The sequence below is a fragment of the Plecotus auritus genome (genome assembly GCF_963455305.1).
Source record: "Plecotus auritus genome assembly, chromosome: 9".
NCBI lineage: Eukaryota > Metazoa > Chordata > Mammalia > Chiroptera > Vespertilionidae > Plecotus > Plecotus auritus.
This window is the reverse complement of record NC_137783.1, coordinates 124,037,982-124,065,370: the sequence shown is the minus strand read 5'-3', so window position 1 is coordinate 124,065,370 and position 27,389 is coordinate 124,037,982. Positions and strand designations below refer to the sequence as shown.

The following is a 27,389-nucleotide window of genomic DNA, read 5'->3' as shown; positions in this document are numbered from 1 at the left end:
GAAGAGGAGGCTGTGATCCTTGATCTCTCCATAAGGCTGCCCGTCACCCTACCCCTCGGAGACCTTGGTGGTCAGGCTTGCCCTGCACCCCAGGACACAATCCCATCCTTCCTGCTCTGCCTCTGGCCAGGCCACTGCAGACCTCCAGGGAGCCAGGAGGCTTTCCCCTGAGGTGGGGGAGGTGTTGGGGAATCCCCGCCCCTCTCAGCCAAGGGGGGCATCTGGCCCCAGACAAGGGGGAGCTATTCTTTACAAGCTATCCCCTCTGTTCCCAGAGGGCCTCCGTGAAGTAGCCAGTCTCAGGACCAGGTGCGTGGTTTGTCTGAGCACTGTCTTTGTTGCCCCTAGTAACTTGGGCTGCTAATAATAACAACAGCTGACTCAAATAGCACCAAGCAGGGTACTCAACATTTCACACAAGGATGCACGCATTGATCCTCACAATAATCTTACGAAGTAGCATTATGATTATTCCCATTTTATAGATGAAGAAACTGAGGCACAAAAGCTGCTGGGGAAATTAAACTCTCCCAGGGGAGAGTTCCTAGTAAAAGGCCCCGTGGCCAGTGCCTTGGCAAATGAAGGATCATCAAGGGAATAGTGTGTAGCCTCTGTGGGGCTTCAAGGCAGACAAGACCCCAGACCTCCCTGGCACAAGTGGGGGTCTCTGCTCCTGGCCCACCCTGCAGCCCCTTCCTGACTTCCTAGCCTCTGCACTGCTGCTGACGACGAGGGAACCTGCTTTTCCAAGACCCTTGGGATCAGAACCAAGAACTTAACTATGAGCCAGGCCCAGAGCAAAGCCCACGCGATACATTCAATTGCCCACAATAACCCTGAGGCAAACATCGCCGTTTTTCAGGTGAAGAAACAGTTAGGGAGGGGCGTTCTCCTCCAGCGCCAAGGACTCAGGTCAGCATTCGAACCCAAGGCAGTCTGGCTTCAGAGCCTGGGCTCACCCACTCTGCCTCAGGGTCTTCCAGAAAGGGACACAGCCCTGCCATCATGGCCAGCGATGCCTCTGTCCTGGGTGGGGTTCTTGGTGGACTGGATAGATGACTGCTGAATGTAAGCGTGAGCTGGCCCAGCCTGGTGTGTGTGGGGGGGTGATAAATAAACAGCCTGGCTGGAGACACATTTACACACGTGTGGATTCATTCATATAGTGGGAGGTGCCCTCATAGGCATGAACACACATGCACACATATGGGTCAGAGAGGCCGGCCTGGAGCGGTAAAGAAATTGTGGTCACTGCCTCCAGGGTCCAAGCAGAGACTAAGTCGTTAGGGCAGACACACCCGGCAGGGGGATGGCAAAGCCCTGGGACCCTTTCCAGTCCTGGCTGGAAAGTTCACGGTGCTGCCCCATCACAGGGTCCCGGGCCTCCAAGGGGGCAGGGAGAGGCTGCGGGCTCACAGGGCGGGCATGTGCCCCCATCGGCATGAAACCTGAGGCAGAGAGCTGCGCAAGCAGCGGCCACGATCACGTCTCCCCGCGTTTCCACAAAGGCCGCCCTATTTTTAGACCGTGGAACTGGCCTGTGGGAGCAGGCAAGACCCAGGAAGCTGGCTGGGCCCTGGGCCACGCTGCCCACACTCCTTAGGCCACCAACATGGAGGCCAGGACACTTCCCACCTAAGGGTGGCACCCACGTGGCCTCCTGGTGCCAGGAGAGTGAGTGAGGATTCCGTCTCTTGGGGGCAATTGGAAGGGGAATAAGGAGACGGCAGGAAGGGCAGTTGAGCGAGGGGCCAAGGGCCTGAGGGTGATGGCAGGGTGGACACCTACCCAGAAGTCGGAAGAGTGTGCCCTGGCGGAAGACCTCCGAGTGTTCATATGGCCGCAGGGCCAGCATGGGGCCGGACACGTAAAGGAAAGAGCCAGGCTCCGCCAGGGACTCCAGGGCCACCAGGCCTGCCCGCCAGGTCCCCTGGTGCAGTGAGAAGGAGGCGTGGTGGTGGAAGGCATTGCTGCCCTGCCACTTGGCCAGTTCCAGAGACCCATTGGCTGTGACGTGGAGGAAGAAGTTGGGTCTGTCTGCTGCCTCCAGGGATACCACATCCGGATCTGCAGAGAGCCACATGGTAAGGTCAATGCAGAGAGAGGCCCTTACGGGGGGCAGACACTGGGCACCCATTTCACTCAGTGACACAGGACAGCACACACTCTGTAGAGAGCTGGGACCTCCTCCTCCATGCCTGCCCGCCTCCCCTCGGCCCACCTCCTCTGCCTGGTGGCTGCCCCCCTGTGCGCCTCCCCTTCCCCAGGGCAGGTGGAAGGTTAGAGAAGCCACCAACTGCCAAACCTCGGGAGGTGAGCAACCTCCCTCCCTTCCTTCCACAAGGACACCCCCTGTGCCAGGTGCAATTCTAGATGCCAGGGACACAACAGTGGCCAGGACAGACAGACACAGCCGCCCTGGTAAAGTTGCGTTTTATTGGTCACACCGGACAAGCTGGGCGTGGTGATTTGCCAGATTTCAGCGACCCCTGCGTGGTCCTGCTCCTCACAGAATCCCAGAGGGTCAGAGCTGGTGGAACTCGGGGACCCTGAGTCCAACCCCAGATAGGAAAACAGTGTCCCAGTGGGAAGGCCCTTGCCCAGAGCCTGTTTCCCTACCCTTCCTCCTATATCCACAAGGTCCCGTTTCTAAAGAGGGGGGCTCACTGCTGGCTGGATCTCCCCCCTCCCTACCCAAGACATCCTCTACTCTCCATTTTTCCTGATCACAATCTTTCCCACCCCTTAAGACCCACTTCCTCCACGCAGCCACCCAAGATCTCACCTGGAAGGCACTTTCTCTTTTGCTGTCCAGTACCTTGTATATAGTGGGGGGCGGCAGGGGGAGAAGGAGCACAGGATGGAATGGGGGTGGGAGCCTGGGTCCTCACTGGGTCTGCACCCTGCCCCTGGCTGCCCACAAAACCTAGGTCTGACTGAGATGGAGGCTGGACTCTGGACCCAACTTCTTCCTCCCCACAGCGATGCTCTCTAAGGCCAGGCTGCTCTGGTGTTCTTAATATGCCCGTAAAACCACTGGAAAATCAATACTTCCTCTAGTGCAGACCTTACTAGACTAAAAGATTGAGTGGAGAACAGAAAATTCCCACTAAGAGATGGCCTATCACATCCGGAAGGTTGTGAGACACCCTTCTTCACACTGGGCCACACAGACCTGGGGGTCAGCAATGTCTGGGAGGAAGTATCCTTTTTGGGGCAGTACTCCTGGCCCTCCTATGGCCCAGTGCTGGCTCCTCACTCCCAGGCCCTCTGGTGCAGTGACATGGTTCCTCTGACACCTCCTACTCACACCACCATGAACGTTACCCATAGCTGGGAACTCTGGCTGGGCGTGGAGCAGGGCTGGAGCCTGGGTGTCCCTCCCCTCCGAGAGCCCCTCCCTGGCTCCCCACCGCCCTCAGCATAAAGGCCCACCTCCTGAGCTTGGCTGACTTCTCCCACTGCTCATTCTAAGAAGCCTCTCCTGACTCCAGAAGACTGAGTCAGGCTCCTCCTGAGTGTCCCACAGGCATCGTGCTGCCCTTGACCATGTCTATCTCCCCGAGACATGGGGACTGTGACTTCTGGTGGGCAGGGATGGTGCCTCCTGCATCCTGATTTCCCAGTGCCCAGCTCTGTGCCTGGCATGGGATCAGGGCTCAGTGAAAGGGAGGGACAAGGAGAGAGGAGAGGGAGAGAGGGAAGGGAGGAGGAAGAAATGGGGGGAGGGGTAGATCCTCAAAGCCAGATAAATGGCAGACCCTGAGAATCTGCGAACTTTAACTCTTAGACTGAGATGAACTCTGTCTGTTCAAGTTTCCAGCGGACTGGCTGCATGGACCATCTCTGGGACTAGGAAGGTACTGACTGGACGGGGTCAGCAGGATTTGCGGGAGAAACCCTGGTCACAGTGACCACACCCGGGGACACACACAAATGGCCCCGGAAGAGAAGGCTTTCTGGAGCTGGTGAACCAAGGCCTTGGCGGCCCAGGGCCCAGCACACAGGGTCGCTCCCCCCGGGCAGGGTCTGCCACTGCTCAAGCATTACTGAACTCTGGAGAGAGGTCAATGCCCCTTACGCTAAGCCCTCGGGTTGCTGGTGGTCTGAGACCCAGGAGGCGGGTCCCAGGTGTGCTCCAGTGTGTGTCCCACCTGCCTGGAACTCAGGAGCATAACCTGAGCAAGTCAAGAGCCGGCCCCTCCATTCACAGAAGGAGGTCCTGCTGGGGTCAAGGTTCCATCCAGCCAGTTCCCCTAGACCAGTGGTCGGCAAACTCATTAGTCAACAGAGTCAAATATCAACAGTACAACGATTGAAATTTCTTTTGAGAGCCAAAAACCGACTTCTGCGCATGGGCCAAGTTTCAACCACACTGTCCGTGCGCGCCTGCACGTGGTATTTTGTGGAAGAGCCACACTCAAGGGGCCAAAGAGCCACATGTGGCTCGCGAGCCGCAGTTTGCCGACCACTGCCCTAGACATTTAAAGTCTATCCAGTCTCAAAAATGGGGGAGGGGAAGAGAAGGAAGAAGAGGAGAAGAAGGAGAAGGCGGGGGGGGGGGGGGGGAGTATAAAAAGGAGGAGGAGGAGGAAGAGGAAGAGAAGGAGGAGAAGAAGAAAGAAGAAGAGGAGCAGGAAGGGGAGGAGAAGGATAAAAAGGAGGAGGAGAAGGAAGGGGAGGAGAAGGATAAAAAGGAGGAGGAGAAGGAAGGGGAGGAGAAGGAGGAGGAGAAGAAAGAAGAAGAGAAGAAGGAAGGGGAGGAGAAGGAGGAGGAGAAGAAAGAAAAAGAGGAGAAGGAAGGGGAGGAGAAGGAGAAAGGGATTTTGACAGGGAAGAGAAGGGAGAGCAAGGAGGAAGTGGGGAGGGGAGAAGTAGCAGTGTTGCCACCTGTTTGCTGGAACACAGCCCTTGTGTAAGGCTAGATACGAAGGTGTCTCTGGACTTTGGCCTCCTTTTTTTTTTTTTTTCCAGGAAGAAGATGGGAGGTGTCTCTTCAAAGAAGCTAAGAGGTTGAGGTCGAACCCTGTCTCAGTTGGGAAAGGGGCACCTGCTGGAGCCCACATGTCTTCAGCTACGCTTGATAGTTTAGAGCAGTGGTCGGCAAACTCATTAGTCAACAGAGCCAAATATCAACAGTACAACGATTGAAATTTCTTTTGAGAGCCAAATTTTTTAAACTTAAACTTCTTCTAACGCCACTTCTTCAAAATAGACTCGCCCAGGCCATGGTATTTTGTGGAAGAGCCACACTCAAGGGGCCAAAGAGCCACATGTGGCTCGCGAGCTGCAGTTTGCCGACCACTGGTTTAGAGCAAGCATGTCAAACTCCTGCCTGGGGGCCGCATGCAGCCCACAACCAATATTTTTGCGGCCCAGCCAATATAACGGTATGTAAGAAACGTTTTAATAAAAATTTCATAACTTGATTTTTACAATATCCTGTTATACATAATTATTAATAACGAATCTCAATGTTCTCTAATGACTGATTGCTATAATCGTGTTGTGTTCATTTCCCTTACACGCCTTACGCGCAGGTGCACCATTTCTCTCCACTAATACCAGCAGCGAATATTTTAGCAGCCGATTGCCAGATCATTAGTTGTGTACTGACTTGTTTGGTGTGCACAACAGGAAATATTTCGCTTTCAGAGAACAAGAAAAATAGGTTTATTTGCGTTACACTTACTAATTTGTGCAGTTATTCAGTGTCTGGTAAGTTAATGTTCAAGAAAAAATATTAATTTTTATTAAAATGTTCTATTATTTTATGTTAACGATTACTCATTTATTTCAGCCCTTTGTATTCAGCATGTCTCTATCGAAATAAAGCTACGTTTCTATGAAATTGAAGCTTTTGTTTTCTTGCGGCCCACATCAACTTAAGCCTTGTTTATTTGGCCCGTGTTAGCCTTTGCGTTGGACTTGCTTAGGTTAGAGCCTCAGCACCTTCCCTCCTCTGGCAATGCCTCCCCCAGAGGTGGCCTTACCATGGGCCTTGGCCTTGTCCAGGGCAGCCGTCAGCAGGAAGTTCACGATGTCCCCCGGGGCCACATCCTCTGAGCTCACTAGGACTACGGCACCGCCTGCCGCCTTCATGGCCACACGGGCACCACTGGCCCCCTGGCTGGCCAGCTGGTAGGGGCCCTTACCTAGTGCTGGAGAGAAAGGGCCAGTCACGAGGCCTGCCTCCTGGGGCCTTTGCCCACCTCCCGTCCTGCCAGAGGTGGGCCTGAGGGAGGGTGCCAAGGAGGTACTGTTGGTCACTTCCCTCACCCCAAGCTCTAGGGACCTCGATTTCCATGAGAAGGAAGGACAGGAACTTGAGGCTGTCATCCTTGACAGGGACCGGCATAGCGCCTGAGTAATGTCACAGGAAGCCTGGGAACAAGGTCACCCACAGGGGTCATCTGGACCCCCCAAAAGACTCTCCATGGGCCTGTCCCCCTGCCTGAGACTCTACACTGCCAGCCACTGCTCTGTTCAGGGTCCCCATTGGGAGGAGACAGCAGACCTGGTCTCTGCCCACCGGCCTGAGGGATGAAGGCCAGGAGAGCTTGGGCTCAGCACTAGCGTTTCCTTATTCCAAGCCTGTGCCACTTTGTGTCTCGTGGGTTCCTGCATTGTCAGTATAGGCTGGCTTCCTCGGCGACTGTAACAGCCTCGTGAGTGACCTCCCTGCCTCGGATGTGCTCCCCACCTCCAGTGCCTCCTCCCCAAGTGCCCGAGTCACCTTCCTGACACGCTCCGTGCTGGGACTCATCAGTAGCTCCCATTGCCCTCAGGAGAGAATCCAAGAGCCCAGCTTGAATTCGGGGGCCTTTCATGCCCAGCCCCTGCCTGTCCCCACCTCCCCACTCCTTTGCCCCTGCCACACTAAACTTCTCTTGTTGTTCCTTGAAAGAGCCTGCTGTGTCCTGCCTCGTGTCTCCACTCATGCTGCCCCCTCCCGGCCCCTCAGGGTAGTCCTCCCATTCTGTGCCTGGCAAACGCCTCCTCGATCTCTGGGGCCCAGCTTAAATGTCACCTCCATGGTGAAGCTCTCCCTGCATCCCTCCTGCCACACACAAACATCACCCCTCCCGCTGGGCCCCCGCAGCCCTTGGAGCACGACACAGCTATCGCAGCTCTTATGAGGGATCTCAGTCGGGGGTCCCGGTGCGTCTCCTCTCCTAGATGGGAGACAGGCAGCGCTGTGCCTGTACATGGTTAATAATCAGCCCTCAAAAACAAACCCCAATTTGTAGTGTTTGCTGATTTCCACGCTGTAAACACTCCTACCAGTGGTCAATTTCTAACTACCAACTGAATGAGGAGTTGGGGACACACAGTTGGCTCTAGAGAGCCAGCGTGGGCCAGCTCAGCCAGAGCCCCCCTGTGACAGCTCTCGTTGACCATCGACTCCCCAGCACCCGGCAAGGGCCTGGACCAGAGAAAGTGTGGGAGAAAAGCAGAGCGAGGAATGGACGGGTGGGTGGGTGGGTAGGTGGAGGATGCTAGAAACAGCCTGTCCTTTGCCAGTTACTGCTGCCCAAAATGCCACAGAAAGGAGGAACTCTGCTCAGAGCTGTCTTGCTGAAATGTCTTGCCTGATGTCAAACAGACACCGCCTGTCCTAGAGACCACAGTTCTCCCATCCATCAGGAGCCCCGAGGCGCTGACACATAAATGGGACTGCACTGTACCCTGGCCCAGCCCTCATCATTCAGACCCCCTAACTGGTATCTTTGTCTCTGATTGGTCCCCTATCATTTCTCCTGGCTGTACTCTTTCCAGGGAGATGTTTTTCAACCCAAAATCTGAGAATGCAGGGAACTGGACAAGAGGACAGAGCCTTGGGCCTATACCCACAAAGGCCTGCTCCTGGAAGGATGGTGCCTGGAAAGGACGAGTGGGGGAGGGGTGTGCATTGGAGGTCAAAGGTAAATGACACCAGGGACCTGCTGAGCATCTAACTCTGCCAAGGTCTGACTTTGGCCCAGCTGGACAGAGATCAAAGCCAGAAACTACTCCTGGGCAACCCTTCTCCCACTGCCCACTGACTCCAGTGATTAAATTGACTAATTGGCTCTAACGCCTCCCTGGGGTCTTCACTCTAGTTATGACCTGTGTTTTCACTCTGGTTAATGCAGGGGAGGGAGCATATTCTGGGACCCTACGACCATGGCTAAATTTGATGACCAATCTGATGGGCTGAGCCAGGCCATCCTTGGGGAGAGCAGTTTGCATTTGCCGTTGCCAACTTAAAACTTCAGTAAACCCCAGACAATGTCCCATGGGCCTGATGAGCTAGATTATGAGGGTCGTGGGGTGGCCCACTGGTTTTTACTTCTTAGTGAAGCTGCCCTAATGAGCATAATCCCCAGGAAGCTGGCCTGGCCTGGGTTCCATATAAGCTACTGGGTACAGAGTTCTGGGGCATCCCTGGGCCCTGCACTGCCCGGGCTCTCTTGCGTTACAGAGTCCCTCCCTGCCTCATGTCACAGCTCTTCCAGGGCCAGGATGGCTGCTGCTGTGGCATCAGGTCAGGGCTGGCAGTGCCCCGGCCCCAAGGTTCCACTTGGGGAGGACAGCCTTACCTTTGTTAAAGAAGTCACAGTCGTATGCTGAAAGAGAGAGAACAGCCTTCTTAGGAAGCTGGAACAGATGGCAGAGCCAAGGCCCCAGCATCCCAGCTCTTCCTCCTTCCCCAAGGGGCGGACCTGGCCTGCCTCCCGAACTCCAAGATTCAGGCATGGGCATTATGTTCAGATGTCTTGAGCTGTAGGAAATACAATGGCTCCTCTCTGTGCCCCCACACAAAGCTCAAAGCCAGCCCAGAGGAGGCCCAGAGCGTTTATCAAAAGAATGAATGAATGAATGAATGAATGAATGTTGGAAAGAAGGGTATGTTTTGTATGGCCCCAAAGGGCAAGATTAGAATCAAGGGGTGGGAGTTCCAATCAGAAATGTTGCAGAAGGTCGCAGAGGAAAGCAAGCACAAGATAGAAGTCAGTCTGTCAAGAACCTTGGATGGAAAGGGACCAGGTGAGTCCAAGATCCAAGATCCCGGAGTGCAGTTTCCACCAGGCTTCACAAGCTCCTCTAAGCGTGTGCTCAGCGCGCCCTCTAGTGGCCCAGTCTAGCAACACAGCCTTTTCTCCTGGCTCCTCAGCCACAGTCAGTGGGTTGGGGTAAGCTGGGGACCTTGAAAAGGGCACCTAAATCCAGAAGCAAGGCTATGAGGAGCCAGTTGGGTAGACCTGGGATATGTGAGTAGGGGCTTCTCCATTCATAGGTGTGATCTGAAGAGAGCCACCAACTCCACCCCACAGCCCAAACCCCCTAATCAACACTACTGCTTTGCAGGGGTCAGAAGATTGATCTGCTGTATTGCTATGGGCAAGTACCTGCCTCTCCTCACCTGTGGATCAGAAAACTGAACTAGAAAATTAGAAGATCTCTGAGTGTCTGGTTTCAGGTGTGTACTAGGTTCATGGCAGGTCACCCAGGATTGTCAAGAGCCGGCTCTCTAAAGTCAGGCCTGGGTTAACGCCATCTCTCTCACTGGTCAGCTGTGCACACTGGGTCAAGTTACACAACCTCTCTGTCCCTTAGTGCCCTCCTCTCTCAGATGGGACCACAGCTAGCATCGGCCCCATAGACTTGTGATGCTGGACTAGGCTAAGGCAAGGGCTCACCTCGGTGCAAAATTTAAGGAGGCATCAAAAATCTCTGTAATCAATTTATATATATGTTCATCAATATTTTTTAAATTTCAAAATTAATGCAAAATACCCATGATGAATAAAATATCAAAATTTAAAAATAAAGATAGGATGAGTGACAGCACCTTGCCGAGTGATACTGGAGCCCGAGGCAAAGGAAAAATCAATAATACTAATCCTGTCGTTCCTTAAAATGTTGATATTTTGTTCATCAAAGTTATTTTTACATTCGTTTTGATTTTTAAAATGTAGTGCCAATATATGACTTATGTTGTGCCCCACAGAGTGCCTCGCTTGCCTCGCCCTAGCCCTGGACCTGAGTATTAGCAAGTTAATGCACAGAAGGCACAGGGCCTGGCGCACAGCAGATCCTTGTTCAATGTGGGTCCCCTTCTCCTTTCCAGAGGATTTGTATCAGAGAAGGAGAGGGAGCAGCAGATGGCAGGAGGACCCAGGGCATTGGTGGTGGAAGGGTCTCAGGAGAGGGAAAACAGGCAGAGAAAAGGGAAGCCAAAGACTGCTTCTGCTCCCCCTTCTTCCTGAGGTCATCCTGCCTGGAGCCCCAGGGCTCAGGACATGCCAGCACCCACGTCGCCATGACATATGACAGCAATAACTAGAGCATTGTGCCGAGCACTTTACATGTGCTACCTCATCTAAATCTCACAGCACCCTTCAAGGTAGGCACAGTTCTCCTAACCTTCGATTACAACTCAGTGCAAGCAATGTGCCAGGTCACCCTGCTCGATGGAGCTTGAGTCTGAACCCAGAGAATTCAGCCCCAAGGCCTATGTAATAACCATAGCATCGCAAAGCGAGGCGTGCTTGCACCAGGAAGATCACTGTTATGCAGAAAGAAATAATAAATAATAATAAAGATGTAATATGCAAATAGTCGTTACTCTGTGAAGCGTAACTACCGGATCACCGATCAGCAGGAGGGTGGGGCAGTGAGCTATGGGGGGGGGGGGGCGGGGGAAAAGGGGGCGGAGGGAGCTAAAGGAGAGTGGGGCAGCTGGCGGAGAGCTACTGGAGTGCAGCGGCAAGCTACTGGCGAGTTACTGGTGCATGGATTCGTGTGCAGGGCTACTAGTAATAAATAATCAATAATTTAAATTTCTACATATTTTGTTTCATTTTTAAATATATACTTTTTTATCTATTTTGTGATATTCATTTATGCTAATAATATACACATGTATGTGTACCTGTGTATGCATATGTGTGTGTGTTCAAAATATTTTTACTTGATAAGAGTGTGCAACCAAAAGTGTTTGCAGACCACGAGGCCCTAGGTATACTGATGTCTTGGGCTGCCTCTGACAGCAGGTCTCAGCTGTCAGAGGGCTTTTACATTCACTATCCCATTTGGCCCTCACAATAAACCTGGTGGGACAAGTCTATTCCTTTTCAGATGAGAACACTGAGCCCCAGGGAGGTTGGGGGCTTGAGGTCACACAGCTCACAAATGGCAGCTCTGAGTCTGGAATCCAGGACTCCTGACTCCTCTAGCAAAGTGGTTAAGAGCACAGGTTTTCAGCCAGGCTCCATTACTAACCTGTGTGAACTTGAGCATCTTATTTAATCTCTCCCTCTCCCTCTCTCTCTCTAACCTGTTTCTTCAACTCTAAAACAGGAATAAACAGTCCTCTTCATAGGGGAGTTGGTAAAGAATCTATAATAATATAAGCGTAATATGCTAATTAGACCGGACAGCCAAACGACCTTCTGACGACCTTCTGGACGAAGCCGGGGCTGCAAGGGCTGAGCCCTTTGCATGAATTTCATGCATCGGGCCTCTAGACAATGAATGCTACACACAGAGCAGTTGGTGCCTGGCACAGAATAAGTACTTACTGAATGCTAGACAGAGTGATGGTCCCCCCAAGGCCTGCCCACAGAGGGCCCCACTCTCCCCCTCAGGTGATTGGACACTCACGGCAGAGACGTGGGGTCCGCCAGTCGATGGCCACCCCATGCTGGCAGCACTGGTGGGCATAGGCGGACACGCTGGCACAGAAGCACTCACAGTCACCGCCCCGGCTACACCCACATGTGTCCGTCAGGCAGTTTGAGTAAAACCAAGTGACGTCAACCTAGAGGAGGTCAGAAGTCAGAGGTCAGAGGACAGACCCTGAATGTTTGCCCGGAAGCTTCTCAGCTGATGCCAATCAGCCCCAGGGAGCAGCAGAAACACGAAGGGACCACAGGATGGCGTGAGCTGCCGTGCAGGGTCAGGGCCTAAGCCATTGGATCCCGGGGCTGGAGGTGTGGCTGAGGAGCAGACATGGGTATGAAGTGCCAGCCCGGGCCAGAGACAGCTACCTTGGAGGCCTGGAGGCTGCGGAGCAGAGCTGAGCCCCAGCCACAGCAGGAGGCTGTGGGGTCTCTGTCCGGGGAACTTCCTGCCCAGGGAAGAGCCAGGTGGAGATAGGCTCAAAAGGGCACAGCTGTCTGTCTGTCTGTCTGTCTGTCCTGGGTTGTCTGGGGAAACAGGACAGACTATTTCATCCAAGCTGGAGGCAGGGGAACGGCAGTGATGTGTCTCCCCTCTAGACCTGAGGTGTCTCTCCCAAGGCATGATGGGGGTTGGGGTCCGAGAGCAGGAGGGATCCCGAGAAGGGTGGGGTCAGGAGTGGCCTTGGCTGGGGCCCACTCACCACAGGGTGGCAGGTCTCAAACACCTCGCTGAGCAGGATGCTGCACTCCTTCTTGGCAAACGGTTCTCGGAGAGGATTCAGGACACACGTGTCCCGGGCATCGAGGGTGTCTGGGCACTGAGGGCAAAGGCAGGGCTGTTCACCTCCCTACCCCCTAAACGCCTGTTGCCAGATGTGGTCAGACAGACTCTTAGAGTGACCCCCTGATCCCACCTCCTGGGGTTCATGTGCTTTTATAATCCCCTCCCCATGAGAGTGGGAGGGGCCTAGAACTCGCTTTAAACAGAAGACCACAAAGGTGATGGATGCATGTGGTTATGTGCCAGTGACTGCATGACTCTGTTGCATTATGTGTAGAGCCCATCTTGCTGGAGTCTCTCCAGACAACAACCAGCAAAAAATTGAAGCTCTCCGTTCCACGGTTGCAAAGAACTGAATGCTATCGACTGCCACGTGAGTGGGCGAGGAAGCAGATCCTCCCACCCCACCCTCCGAATGAAAGCGCAGCCGAAGCGGACAGCTTGCCTGCAGCCTGTGGTACCTAAGGCAGAGGACCAGGCAGCCATGCCCTGACTCCTGACCCACAGAAACAGATCATACGTGTGGATGGCTGACTGCCGTTTAGCCCGCGGGACTGTTGCTGCACAGCTATAGATAACACGATTTCCTGATGTCAGCTGACCCTCCTCCCTCAGGCCTACATTTCCACTACAGCCTCCCCGGGAAATGGCCAAGGGGAGTAGCAGGAGAGAAATCGCAGTGGGGTGGGTGGAACGGGGGGGGGCAGTAAAGGTTAGTCAACCACTCAGCTTCTCCAGAATGCGAATGGGGCAGAGCACAGCTTTCTGAGGCTGCGAGAGCAGCCTTGTCCCGCCTTAGGATTACATAGAGCTCCAGGCCTTGACTACCAGCTCTCCTGACCCCAGTCCACAGAGGCTCATCTCCGTCCGCTCCCCAACAGAGAATTAAGGACCCAAAACTACTCAGTCCAGGAAAGGCGACTATGTAACACTCATCCCCACCCTCCACTGCTGCCCCATGGCAGACATAACTAATCAGTTTCCAACTGAGCCTGACACAAGTCTCAGGCATCTCTCCATGTAGCATCCCCGGCAGCCTCTTCTCGCGGATCAGAGTTGTCATATGAGGTGAACTCTATTGGCCATACCTCTCCTGGCACAACCCCTTCACAGAGGACCAGGGAAGATGGGACTTAAGGTTACCCACGTCACTGATGATCCAAGACAAGAACCCAGGTTCCGTGCTCACAGCCTGGCAGCCTCAGTCAGACATTTCCCAAGCCTCTGGGACACCCTCCTCATTTCTGCCTCTGCTAATACTGTTCTCCCTTTTCAGAGGTCTTCTCTCTGATATATGCGGCCTTCCAAATTTGTCCTGTTCTTTAATAACCACACTAATTCCATCACCTTCGGGAAGCCTTCTCCAATTGCCTCAACCCACATGGGTCTCTCCTGGCTTCTCCTCTGTGCCAGACCTAGTGCCAGGCACGGGAGGCACAGAAGTGGGTAAGATGGTGATGCTTCAACAAGCCTCGCCTTCCTGCTAGGTGGTCATCTCTCCTAGGACAGAGACTGTCTCCTTCCCAGTCCCCCTCTCACCACCCCCCGGCCCCCCTCCCCCCGCCCCGGAGCCTGGTCCAGGGCAGGTGTGCACGGATTTATGAGATGGGATGGTAGGTGTCCTTGGGCCCTAGGATAGTCTGGGCTGGGGATGCAGCTCAGAGGCTGAGAGAACAGCTGGAGAGCAACCTCACACCAGTGTCCCTTTTGCTTGACCTGGGCCAGGTACTCACGTGCAGGCCAGGGCCCAGCTCAGGGAGGCTTTACCTCAACTGCAGCCCAGCTGCTGCCAAATTCCTGGGGGTTAGTTAACTCTAAGTTCTCCGGGGTCCTCATCTCATTGATGGTTTTTAAGTCAAAGTTCCCACAGAGCCCCGCCAGCTGGCCCTGAAAGAAGAGAAGCGAGGACACCATGTCAGTTGCAGGCTCACTAGGGGTGAGCCATGGGCAGGGGGTTGCCACAAGGCCAGGAGTCTGTCATGAACCCAGAAGCAACTACTGGGGTCCCAGGATGAAGAGGGGTAGGAGAAGGGTCAGAGGAGAAGGGGTGGGGAGGACAGGACAGAAGGCATGATGCTGCTGGCTTCCCCATGAGGGTACAGCTCACCCATGGACACCCAGTGGCTCGGCTCAGCCCCAGGCAGGAGCAGATGGCTCCTTGAGGGTGACTAGTCATATGACTACCTGCCACTGTGGCCCAGCCTGGATGTGCACTGTGGTCCTCTGGTCCCATAAGAGGGTGATTTGCTCCCGTGGGAAATGCACCAGCGTGAAAAACCCTGCTCGCCACGTGTGGACCTCTTGCTTCTCGTCCAGGAAGCTCTCAGGACTCTAAGGCGACAGAGATGGTCATTCCTGAGGCCAAAGTGTCCCCCAACATCTGGGGCAGCTGGGCCTGGCTACAAGTCACTGCCCAGCCCCTGGACCTCACCAACTGCTACACCTCCCTCACACCTTGACATTGACCTCTGTGTTCCTGACCCTGGCCAAGGTATTCAATCTGAGCTGCTGATTCCAGGGCTCCCAGAGAAATTGCTGTGGTAAAGAAACTAGTCCTTAGCCCTCTTCTGCCCTCAGCCCCTGTTAACTTGTCAAGTGTCCCTACCACCTTCACCTGCACCGGGCCTTACGGGATTTCCTGAGTCGTCATCAAAGATGATGAGTGAGTTCCCAACATTGATGGAAATAAATTTCCTGCAGATGATGCCAGAGCTGTAGCAGTTTACATTTTCTACAATCACAGAGAAGCTGAAATTTGATGTGCTCTGAGGAGAAAACAAATTAGTTTAGTGAAACCAGTGAGAGAAGAGGTCTGCTGAGAGGCACAGGGGTAGAGGGACACGAACTCTGAAGTGGTTTTCAACTCACTTCTACTTCTCATTAGCTGTGTGACTTTGGGCAACCTACTTCAGTTTTCTGAAGCTCAGTTTCCTTTTGGAGGGCACCTAGTGCAGTGTTTAGCATGTAATAACTCTCCAAAAAATATCTGATGGGTGAATGAATGGATGAATGAATGAATGAATAATAGGATGACAGGCGTGTAGGGGAAGGGACACTGTCTCACATATAGTGATAATGGTAGGTGGCAGTGTAAGCCTTTCTGGAGGGCAATTTATAGACATTAAGCAATACATGTACATACTTCTTATAGCAATTTCACTTCTAAAAGTCTAGAGATACTTTCACAAAAGTACTCATTGTGCATTTAAATATTGGCAACAGCCTAAATATCCATCAATGAGGGAATAATAAAACAAACTAGAGCAGAATTCCCTGCAGAATTCAACAGGAAGAAGAAAGAAAAAAGTATGCACTGACTAATGAGATAATGTTCAAGGTATACTGTTAAGTGGAAAAAAAGCAAATTGTAGAAATTTATCCATATAAATGAAACAAACTGTGTGTATGTGCATGTGTGTGTGATTAAAACTGATCTTGCAGGATTCATACCTGTTAGGAACAGGGAATGAGAACCAAAAATATATGAGGAAGAATATTTGTTTTTAATATGTGCTATTATATTATTTTAAATGTTAGTGAAGGGCAAATATTAGATTTGAAATTTAAAAAATAAAATGGGATCTGTGGAGCTTTGAAATTATGTGCTCCATAGATATGACTTATTCCATAAAAGGTTTATTATTATTATACTAGAGGCCCGGCACACAAAATTTGTGTGCGGGTATGGCCCCTAGGCCTGGCCTGTGATCAGGGCCATCTTCCCCGGCTGCCAGCAGCCAGCCCTGCCCCCCACCGCCACCCTTCCCCCGGTTCCCTGTTAGCCATCGGGGATCGGAGCCTGTTGGCCAGGGGGAGGGACCAAGAGGTGGTCAGTGCGCCTCATAGTGACTGGTTGAGCGGTCGTTCTGGTTGTTCCTCCATTTGGTCGATTTGCATATTACTCTTCTATATATACAGATAATGAAATAGACTGGCCCTTAGCAAAGCCAAGGTCCCCTGGTGTGTCTCTGGCACCCTCCCACCTACCCTGCTGGTACCCTTTCCTCCTGCTGGAGGGGATCCTGCTTCTACTATGCCCCACCCCATTGCCATTCCTCTTCCTCCATGTGACTCCTTAAGCACCAATTCTCCAGTCAGACTTCTTAGTTCAAACCTGACCTAGCTCTGCCACTGCCTGGCAGTGTGACCTTGGGCAACAGACCTAACCTTTCGAAGCCCCAGTTGCTACATCTACTAGTATAACGTGGGGAGTCAATAACTACCTTGTAGGGCTGCTGTCAGAATGAAGTAAAATAATCCACAAACAGTGCTCAGTAGACCACCGTGCATATAACAAAAGCTCAAAAAGCACTAGCTCTTACTATAGACAGAAGAACATGGGGACCCAATGGGACAAGGTTATAATGGTGGGTGAACAGGCAGTGGAGCATTTTATGACTGGTGAGCTCTGTCCAGCCTCTGGCTTGCTCCTCGACATTTCTTTCTGCCTCTGGATATCTGCACCCCAGGGCTTAGAGCCTCCCCCACACCACCACCCAATTAGTGTCACACTGGAGTCCAGAGCATCACCAGGCCCTGACAGGTCTGCAGCCTCAGCTACCCTGGGTCCTCATGGAGCCAGCCGGGCAGACGCATCCAGGAGCTCACCTTGACCAGGTGCACCTTGCATGTGCCCACGAAGTCAAATGGGAGCCCGTCAAACGTGCGGTAATGCCGGTCGCCATAGGCCGTGCAGGTGGCAGCACAGGGATGGAGGGCACACTGGAAGGAGCCTTGCTGGCACACGCTGAAACACATGCACCCGGACCAGCTGTCAGGGTACCCCCACCCCCCTGAATATCCTTGACAGAGACATTGCCTACTGAGCTCTCACTGTGTGCCCCTGGGCCAGGGATCAACAAATATCATCAGCCTCCCACAGAAGCCTGGAGGGTGGGATTGTGGGTCCCTTTATGTAGGAGACACCATCCTTGGAGCACACAGTTTGTGCACACTCACATGTGCACACACTCATTAGGGTGAGAGGAAACCTGAGTCTAGGAGACGCTCCTCAACCTACAAGAGACAGAGTTCAGGAGAGCTGAGGGGCTGGGAAGGGCTCGTATAGAACATAATCATCTCTGAAACACCAGGCCAGGGGTCAGTGCCCCCAGCCTGACCCAAAGCCTCTTTACCCAGGGTCTTGTACCCAGCCTGATCCCTTTGGACAGTCACTGGAAAGTGATGTGGGACTAGGATAGGACATGGGTTCCACTGGGTGGGAGGCTCCATTGGAATGAGCTGAGGCATCCTGGTCCTGTCTCCTTCCCCTCCCCATCTTAGCCCCACTGCTCTAGCTGATATGCTTTGGTCATTGGCCAGAGAGTGGCAGAAGCCAGGGCTTAGGGGCCCCTGAGCTGTCCCCTGGCCCCCTGGGGCACAGCAGGGCTGCCTCCATCCTGCAGATACATCGAATGCTGGAGGAGCACCAGGCCTCTCGGAGCCCTGGAAAGCCCAGGCTGGAACCTCTGAGGCACCTGGCAGAGGTGGCCGCAGTAGAAGCTGCCCAGCCTGTTGAGAGGCCTCATTGATTGTGAACATGCATATGCTCACACATATATAAACATACACAAATCCATAATTGTATATATTCACTAACATATTCAAGTTTATGAATGCCCACCTGTTCATATACATGCACTTACATACACATTCATATATAAACTCTATGCATTTTGGATTTCTGCCCACACTTATGCATTTATATAAATATGCAAACACATCATCATGTTTATAAATACACGTGTATACATTTATATACATGTCTGAACAAATCACATTCATGTAAATACTCACAAAAACACCCCCTAAAATTCTTTCTATGCATACACTTGTATATGGAGGCAAAACCCCTACAACATGAGTATGGAAGGGGAATGCTAGATTGTGCTCATGATCCCGCATCCCATATCTACCCCCACCACACCCCCAGTAAAAGCTAGAGTCTGGATGGGGCCCTCACTTACCAGGTATGGCAGGGAGACATGACCTGGTCCCCCGGGAAATACTCCTTCCCCTTCCAAGTGCATGGGCACTCCTCTGGCAGAAAACATGCATCCCCGTGTCTGAGGAGGCTGTAGGGACACAGCAAGCAGGTGGTCAGGAGAGCACCCTTCCCATTTCTGCCATCTGGGGTGGACCCCGTAACCATGTGGATATCCTGGGGTGGCTCTCAGCATTTACCCTAGAAGAGATTGGCCATGTACCCACTACCTTCCTGCCCAGTGGTAACTGGAAAAACCCGACACAGAGTTGGCCCAGCTCTGCCATTCGTCAGGAAACAAGGCTAACCTACCAGCCACATCCCCCAACCAGGCTAGATACCAGTTGCCCCTCAGCACCAGCTGTGGACTAATAAACAGACAACGTTGCTCATGGAGCAACCAGTAGACCTGCACTAAAAGAAATGTTAAGTGGAGTTTTTCAGGAAGATGGAAACGCAGCTCCACATGAAGGAATGAGAAGCTTGAAAAAATGGAAAATACATTGGTAAACATAAAAAATTATTTCTTAATTTTTTTAAGAGATAAGAGCATTGAGAACAAGATTCATGTCAATGAATTGTGGGGTTTATAACATATGAAAGTAAATGTATGACAATAATAAGAATGAGAGGGAAATAAATGAAAGTACATTGTTGCAAAATATTCTACATAGAGTGGAAAAATATTAATTTGTGGTAAATTGGTAAATGAAAGATACATATAATCTCTAGAAATACTGCAAAAATGCCAAGATATATAGTTTAAAATTAATAAAGGAGATAAAATAGAATACTGGAAAATATTTAACCTAAAAGAAGGCAGAATAATAAAAAAATAGAACAAAGAAATAATAACTAGATGGTAATATTGAATCTAGTCAAATTACATTAAATACAAATGCATAAATCCTCCAATAAAAAGGGAGAAACTGCAACATCAGCTAAAAAAGCAAGACCCAATTATATTCTGTTTACAAAAGACACAATTGAAATATAAAGGCACAGATAAGGTAAAAGTAAGTGGTGGGGAAATACCATGCGAAGTCCAGTCGTAAGAAAGATGGAATGGCCATCTTAACATCAGACAACATAGACTTCAAGACAAGTAGCATTAACAGTAATAAAGAGGGCTACTTCATGACAATAAAAGAGTCAATTTATCAAGAGACCATAACAATCCTCAATGGCATGCACTAAGTAACAAAGCCCAAAAAACAAACAAACAAAAACCAGAAGAAAAACTCACAGAACTAACAGGTGAAAGAAACAAATCCATAATTTTAGTTGGAGATTCCAATACTCCATTGATGATAGAAAAAGAAATCATCAGAGATATAAACGATTTGAACAAGTCTAACAATGCTCTCTACTTAATTGATAATTAAAGAACTCTCTATCCAATAATAGCAGAATGCACATTGTTTTCCAGCACACATGGAAAGCTCACCAAGATAACTATATTCTATACCATAAAAACATTTCACAGACTTGAAATCATACAAAGAATATTTTCTAACCACCATGAAATTAAATTAGAAACCAGGAACGAACAGATATAAGGAAACCTCCAAATATTCCAAAATTTAGTAGCATTTCTAAATAAACCACGAATCAAAGAGAAAATTATGAAATATTACCCCAAAAATAAAAACACATTGTATCACAATTAGTAGAGTGCAGCTAAAGCAGTGCTTACAGGGAAATTTTTAGCTTTAAATACTTATATTAGAAAATAAGAAGGAATTGCAATAAAATGTCTAAATTAGAAAATAAACCCAAATTAAATTCAAAGTAAGTAGTAAGAAGAAAATAATAAAAATAAGAGCAGAATTAAAATAGAAAACAGAAAATCAATAAAACCAGAAGTTGGTTCTTGGACAAGATCAATAAAATTGGCAATGCTCTGGTTAGACTGGATAGTAAAAAAACAAATCTATATATATAAAAGCCTAAGCAACCGGTTTATCTTTCGACTAGCCGACTGGTAGCTATGATGAGCACTGACCACCAGGGGGCAGATGCTCAACGCAGGAGCTGCTAAGCAGCAGTGACTTGGCAGCTGTGGTTCTTGGGTGACACACCTGGAACCAGAGAGGAGGGAGTCCGATTCCGGGGTGTGTCACCCGAGAACCGCTCTCTCACAATCTGGGACCCCTCGAGGGATGTCAGAGAGCCAGTTTCAGCCCGATCCCCACAGGCTAGGCTGAGGGACTCTACTGGTGCACAAATCCATGCACCGGGCCTCTAATAAATAAATAAAATCTTCAAACACCAATATCAGGAACAAAGAGGAGACAGCACTGCATACTCTACAGATATTAAAAGGAAAATAAGGCAATATTTATACAATGTCAAGCCAATAAAGTTGACAATTTAGATGCAATGCACAACAAAAACAACAAATGCTTATGAATAAATTCAGTAACAAATGTGCAAAAACCTTTATGTGAAAACAGAAGCATGGCTGAGAGAGATAAAAAAAAGACTCCATAGATGAAATGATAACACCATGTTTGTGCACTGGAAGACTCACGAGTGTGATGGTGCCAGTTCTCCCCAAATTGATCTACAGATTTAACAAAATCCCAGAGGCTCTTTGGTAGAAATTAACAAGCTGATCCTAAATTTACATGGAAATGCAAAGACCTAGCAGGGCCAAAAAGACTTTGAAAAGCAACAATGTTGGAGCACTATCACTTTCTGATTTTAAGACTTCCTATAAAGCTTTAGAAATCAAGGCAGTGTGATATTGGCCTAAAGATAGAAAAATAGATCAATGAGACCAAACAGGGAGTCCTGAAATAGACCCACGTTTCTAGTGTCCATTGATTTTTTTTCAAAGGTGCCAAAACAGTTCAATAAGGAGAGGAAAGTCTTATTTTTTTTTTTAAATGAGGCTAGGACCACTAGATATCCATCAGAGAAAAAGTAAAATAAAACTTGACTCCATTTTGCAACATATACAAAATATAATAATTTTAGATAGCTTACAGACCCAGATGTAAAAGCTAATATTGTAAAGCTCCTAGAAGGAAACATAGGAGAATATCTTTGCAACCTTGGAGTTGGCAGAGATTTCTTAGGACACAGACAGCACTAATCCTAGAGAAAGAAATGACAAATTAGGCATCACCAAAATTTAAAAATTCTGCTCATTAGAAGTCTTCAGACATATGAAACACATTACGTAAATAAACAGGCAAACCACAGACTGGAAGGAAATATTTGCAATACCTATGTTGGACAAAGGGCTTCAGTCCAGAATATATAAAGAACGTCTACAACTCAATTTTAAAAATTGACCAAATGAAAAATGGGCAAAAGACTTGAATGGACACTTTGCAAAGGGAGATGTACAAAAACCACATGAAAAAGGACTCGTCGTTAGTCACTAGGGAAATACAAATGAAGACTGTGTTGAGCGATGACTATGTTCTCACTGAAATAACAAAAAATAAAAAGTCAGAAAACACCAAGTGCTAGTGAGAAGGTGCTGCGGCCAGCACTCTCCTGCAGTGAGAGTGTACGATTGTCCCAGTGCCTCGGAAAATTATTTGGAAGTTTCTCATCGAATTACACAATAAAGCTACCCTAGGGCCCAATTCCATGCTAACCTGTTCATCCAAGAGAAAGACAGAGCAGCCTTATTCAAAATAGCCCCAAACTGGAAACAACCCAAACAGCCATCAACATGGAGTGGATAAATGAATTACTGTGTATTCATACAATGGAATACTGCTGAGCAATGAAAAGAAACAAACGACTGGAAAGTGTTGCCATGTGGATCAACCTCGAAAACATATGCCAAGGAAAGGAAGACAGGTGTCATGCTGTATGATTTCACGTCATGAACACCTAGAACAGCCAGAGTCCATCTACGCTGAAATGAAGACCATGGCGAACGGGGTGGGAGGAACCACCTGGAAAGGCATAGGACATGAGGGAATTTTTTTAAAGTGACAGGAGTGTCTATAGTTTGAGAGGGGTGTGGGTTACAAGAGGATATAGATTTGTCAAAGCTTAGCACAGCTGTATACTTAGAATCTGTGCATTTTTATTACATATAAATTATGCGTAAGTTTTTAAAAATTAAAAGAAAAAAACAACAGTGAGGCACCAAAGGCTGACTGGAACCTCCATATTTAAGGGGGACCCACCATTTTCTTGGGGAATCCCCCAAAGGCCAGTTTCTTTTGTGAGTTTGTTTTCTTTTGCCCCAGCCAATGGTATAGAGAAGAATTCTCTTTCATCTCTGGCCTGGGAGGCTAAAGCTTTGATGCCACGGACCTGGGAAGCAGGCTGGGGAAGAGGGCGGGGACCCAGTAGGTTTTCCTTCAATCTCCCAGTTTTCACTCCATCTCTCATCCCTCCTTGTCCCCCTAAGATCAAAGCCTCAGATTTGGTTTCTCTAGAAACTCTTACTACCTCTCTCCTGCTGGGTGGCATAGGGCAGTCTCAGGACCCGCAGGGATGGGAAGGTGGCCAGTGGTTTAACTGCTCCTGACACTACTTGCAACTCATCTGCCTGTCTCCCTGCCGCCACCCCACCTTCTGGGATTCCTGGAGCCTCCTGTCCTAACGTTGTCGACAGGAAGTAGGTTGCTGTCCTGGGTGCCCAGGCATCAGCTGCCAACCTCTGCTCTCAAGGTCAGTTTCCACACACGCAGCTCATTCCTCCTTCAAAAACGATTGACCCATCTTGTGCCACTGTCACCCCACTGCTGTTCTCCTTGTCGCTGGGGATTTATACTTTATTTACTCCCCATTACCAGCATTTCATTGCTATTGTGGGAGGAAGCAGGGGAAAAGGCTTGTGCTTAATCCATTACGTTTTCCTTGAAGCCACCTTTCTAAGCCTCTGTATATTTATGTGTAAAACGAAAATAATGACACCTTCCTCTCAAGGTCATTATGAGAATTTAATTATAGACCTGGGCACACTGCCTAGTGCTGGGTATGGACACAGTAATATTGTTTTCTTGCCCCTCCTTTCCCCGTAATTGCATCAGACACCAGCAGTGGGCTGGCTCATTGCCTTCCACCTTCAGCCCCAGGCCCGGGCTCTAGACGCTTCCTCAGAGGTCTTCCCTGCCACCCACCACCCACTGCTCCCTCCTGCCCTCTGCAGGCCTGCCCACATCCCTGAGCACTGGCTTGATGCCCACCACAGAGAGGAGTAAGAAAAGACTTGGAGTTTGGCCTCTGTCCTCAAGGTGCCCTCAATGTGTGGAGCGCCCTTTCCTTAGCTGTTAAAGGACCCTCTTGTTTCAAGGCCCCCTCGGGGGACAACTGCAAGGGCATGGGATCCAAATGAAAGAATACAACGCTGTCTGCTCACATTGAGTCCTACTCTGTGCCACTAAAAGATGAGGAAACTGAGGTTCAGGGGCGAACTCACCCAGGAGGTGGTGAGATAGTACATCACCACTGTTCTGGACTGCTGAGTGGCCCAGGCCCCTTGGAGAGCCACAGCCGGCCTCCGTGGCCCCTGCAGTGGCCACGTCCTTTGCAGCAATACACAGCATCCAGAGGTTCTTAGAAACACTATGGAGAGAGGCATGGGGCCAAGGGGCCCAGAAGGTTCCCAACAGGGATAGTTAGGACGGTACTTGGGCATCACTGGGAACCTTATCCCAAATCCCAGGAGGGCGCTCCATGAGGCTAGGAAATGCCTGCCCTTTCTTTACAAGTTGAGATTGTAATAATTCCCCTTTGAGAAGCCCCTGTGGGAGGTGTGTGAGCTCCTCACGGGCATTTGATACGGTACATGAGCCACTAGGGCAAATACCCCGGAGGTGATGGGGTTGAACACTGAACAGGGGAAGAGGACGCGTCTTCATGGAGCACCGCAGAGCAGTGCCGGCTCCCTGCAGCCTCCGTCTCACTTAAATCTCACGGGGACCCTGCACAGGGGGTGCTATTACCCTCAATTCACAGAGGAGCCAACCCAGGCTCAGAAAAATCACATGATGTCACATAGCTAACGACAAACATGAAGCCCTCCAACTGTGGTGTTCTTGGCACAGCGCTGGGACCTGGATTGGCCTGTGAAAGGCCTGGAGCAGGGCAGGAGGATTTGGGTACTGCCCGCTCAGGCGGGTCCTGCCAGCAGCCAGCTGGGCCTTACAGACAAGAAAACTGATGCCCGAGTGGCCAGGTAACTTGTCCAAGGCCACCCAGCCCATCCTCTCCTCTCCTTTGGAGCCTGGGATTGAAAAGGGAACCCACTCTGGCTTCTGAGCTCTTCTGGGTTAAATGAGTCCCGAGTGTTGGCCAGGGCATTAGACCTTTGCTGCTCAAAGCGAGGTCCCCAGACCTGCAGCACAGTGTCTCCGGGGAGCTGGTTGGAAATGCAGTCTCTGGTGGAGATTCGTGAGCACATTAATATTTGAGGAGCACATACATCCCTAGAGAACCCCAAAGCCCCTTCACGAGAGGGGTCTCGCTGAATCCTCCATTCCCCAGTCTCCCCCAGGAGGGAGCCCTCAACCCTCATTTTACAGATGAGGATCTGTTGAGAGAGGTCACGTGATGAGTCACTGGCAGAACCGAGCCAAGTCTCCATTCCAGTCCACCCCTCCCAGTTCCACCTTCCCTCTGTGGCCTTGCCACCGTGCTGGGCAGTGACTGACCCTCTGCTCCTGACCCCAGAGGCCCTGGCTCTCCCTGACCGGGCACACCAGGACAGTGCCACAGAGGCCTTCAGTGGCAGACACCCTTCGCAAGCTCCTCTGGGGCCCGAGTGACAGCAGGTGGCAGTTGGCCTAGGATCCTGTGCAGGTTCTTGAGACCTCATGAGGCTTCTTGTGGATGCCCTTGCCTAGGAAGGGGCAGGCTCATCACCCACATTGTGACCTCTGTGTAGGGGACCAGGCCTTGGGCCTCATGGAGTCAGCGCTCTAACCAATGGGCAGGCTTTAGAGTAAGCACCGTGGGCTTTGAGTCCTGGCTCCCATGGCAGACCATTTCCCTCCATCCTGCCCCTGGCCTCAGTTTCTTCATCTGCAAAATGGGAATAATGATCCTTCCTTCCTTTCTTTGAGGGATGCTCTGAGATTGAATGGGATGGTAATATCAAAATGTTTCATAACCAGTAAAGCTCCAAATGACCACCTCTTCCCTTTCCCGCCCTAGAAGTCTTGACCTCCCCACCCCCTCACTTCTCTTGGCTGCCAGGCCTGGCCCATGACTCCCACCTGACCACTGACCTCTGCACAGGCTGAAGGACACAGCCCTGCAATGCCAAGTCATGGCACCATCTTTCTTCTCAGCCCAGACCTGAAGCAAGGCCAGCATCAGGAATAAGAACTGGCAGAGCTGGGTACAGGGCCCCTGCAGCCACCTGTGTACAGAGCACCCACGGGCAACCCCCAAAACCCACCTCGTATGGATCTCACAGCTTTAATGCCACCTGAGGGACACTGGGTGGGCCTTGCTTTTGCGAGGATTATAGGGGCACCAGACTGTCACCAGAGGGCTCTGTTCAGACCTCTGTTCAGGGAAAGAGGTTGGGAGCTGAAACAGGGTTTACTCTCTCACGGCCTTCGACCCATTGGACCTCTAGAGCCTGCCACACCCCACACAGCGCTTCAACTTCAGTACCTTGTTTAATCCTCACAACAACCTGCTGCTTGTTTAATCCTCACAACCACCTGGTATTACTATTATTCCCATTTCACAGATGTAAAACTGAGCCTCAGAGAGGCCAGCCCCCTTCCTTATCCAAGGTTGCCTGTTGGTAATAAGCAGGGACAGGTACACTCCACCCACACACTCCTGCCCTCTCTCAGACTCCTCACTGGCCATTATGTTGTCACAGGCCAGCCCTGGGCTAGTGTCTGCCTGCAAGGCTGTGTGAGGTTTCCCTGACCCTCATTCCACCTCATGGTCGCAGAGTGGGAGACCATGGCAACATAGATACCTACCCTTGGGGACAGGCGCAGCCTGAGAGGCAGGGGCCCCGTGCTGGCACGCTCAGGTTCAGCAGCTGCTGCTCGCACGTCCTCTCTCTGCTCAGCTCGGGGTCGGTGTGCAGGTCACTGCAGTTCACGAAGACCTGGCCCGCTGGGCAGGCAGCAGCTGAAAGAGGAGAGGGTGAGTGCTGGAAGGAGCATGGGCACTCAGCAAGATGCTTGGAACACCCGGGCCTGGGGGTGGGTCCTGGGAGGCAGGGTTGGCCTGGGAGATGAGGGGACCCAGCATCTGGGAGATGCAGGGAGAGATGGGCCCCGATGCTTTTTGGTGCCCTGGTTGCTTCTGGACGTTCCTTGGGTTCCCATGTGCACATCCCACGTGGAGAGGAGGGATGTGTGGTGTCCCACAGCAGGACAACCTCCTCGGCTACCAGCCCCAGCTACCGAACATGTCCTCCCCACCAGGCACTGCTCCCCGACTTCACATGTGTTCTCTTATTTAATCCTGTAACAGCTCTGTGAGGTATTCTTACCCCCACGTCCCCATACAATGGAGAGAAACACTTCTGCTTGCAAAAGGCATGATAGAGAGGAAGTGCCCCAGAGGGACGAGGAGAGGAGCTAAAAATAGGGAAGCCATGCAGTGTGGCGGAGGGGCCAGAGGACTTTTAGCAACAGGAAGTTAGTTCCCATTCCCCGTATTTCTATGGCATAAACCCACTCTCTCTCTCTCTCTCTCTCTCTCTCTCGCCAGGCCTTCTGTCAAGCTGGCTGTGCACACTCACACTTGTGTGAGTGATCTTCAGGAAAATCAATAAAAGGGAGCTGAGTTTCATGCCCAGCCTGGGATGGAGCAGAGAGAAAGGAATAGCCACAGGAGATAAAAGTCCCGAAGAGGCAGTAATCCAAAGCCAGAAGTGATAAAAGGAAAACACTTTCAGGAATATACACGGAACATGGGGAGAATGCGGAAGTCTAGGTTACTTACAAAAAAGTTAACCAAGGCTCAGAGAGGTGAAGTGAGTTACCCCGGACGGCACAGC

At 50.9% G+C, this 27,389-nt stretch overlaps 1 protein-coding gene across 1 annotated transcript in view; it reads right to left on the bottom strand.

Annotated features, from left to right (window-relative positions):
* Positions 1-27,389, bottom strand: part of OTOG (otogelin) — a gene marked incomplete at its 5' end in the record, with an annotated part of 74,238 nt that overhangs the window by 22,862 nt on the left and 23,987 nt on the right. The window contains 11 exons of the mRNA XM_080688425.1: positions 1,789-2,067; positions 5,994-6,161; positions 8,583-8,609; positions 11,650-11,806; positions 12,371-12,487; positions 14,218-14,337; positions 14,635-14,781; positions 15,081-15,215; positions 17,059-17,197; positions 18,417-18,524; positions 26,359-26,512. Of these exons, the coding sequence (XP_080544551.1) occupies positions 1,789-2,067; positions 5,994-6,161; positions 8,583-8,609; positions 11,650-11,806; positions 12,371-12,487; positions 14,218-14,337; positions 14,635-14,781; positions 15,081-15,215; positions 17,059-17,197; positions 18,417-18,524; positions 26,359-26,512 (1,551 nt within the window). The remainder of the gene's footprint in view (positions 1-1,788; positions 2,068-5,993; positions 6,162-8,582; positions 8,610-11,649; positions 11,807-12,370; positions 12,488-14,217; positions 14,338-14,634; positions 14,782-15,080; positions 15,216-17,058; positions 17,198-18,416; positions 18,525-26,358; positions 26,513-27,389) is intronic.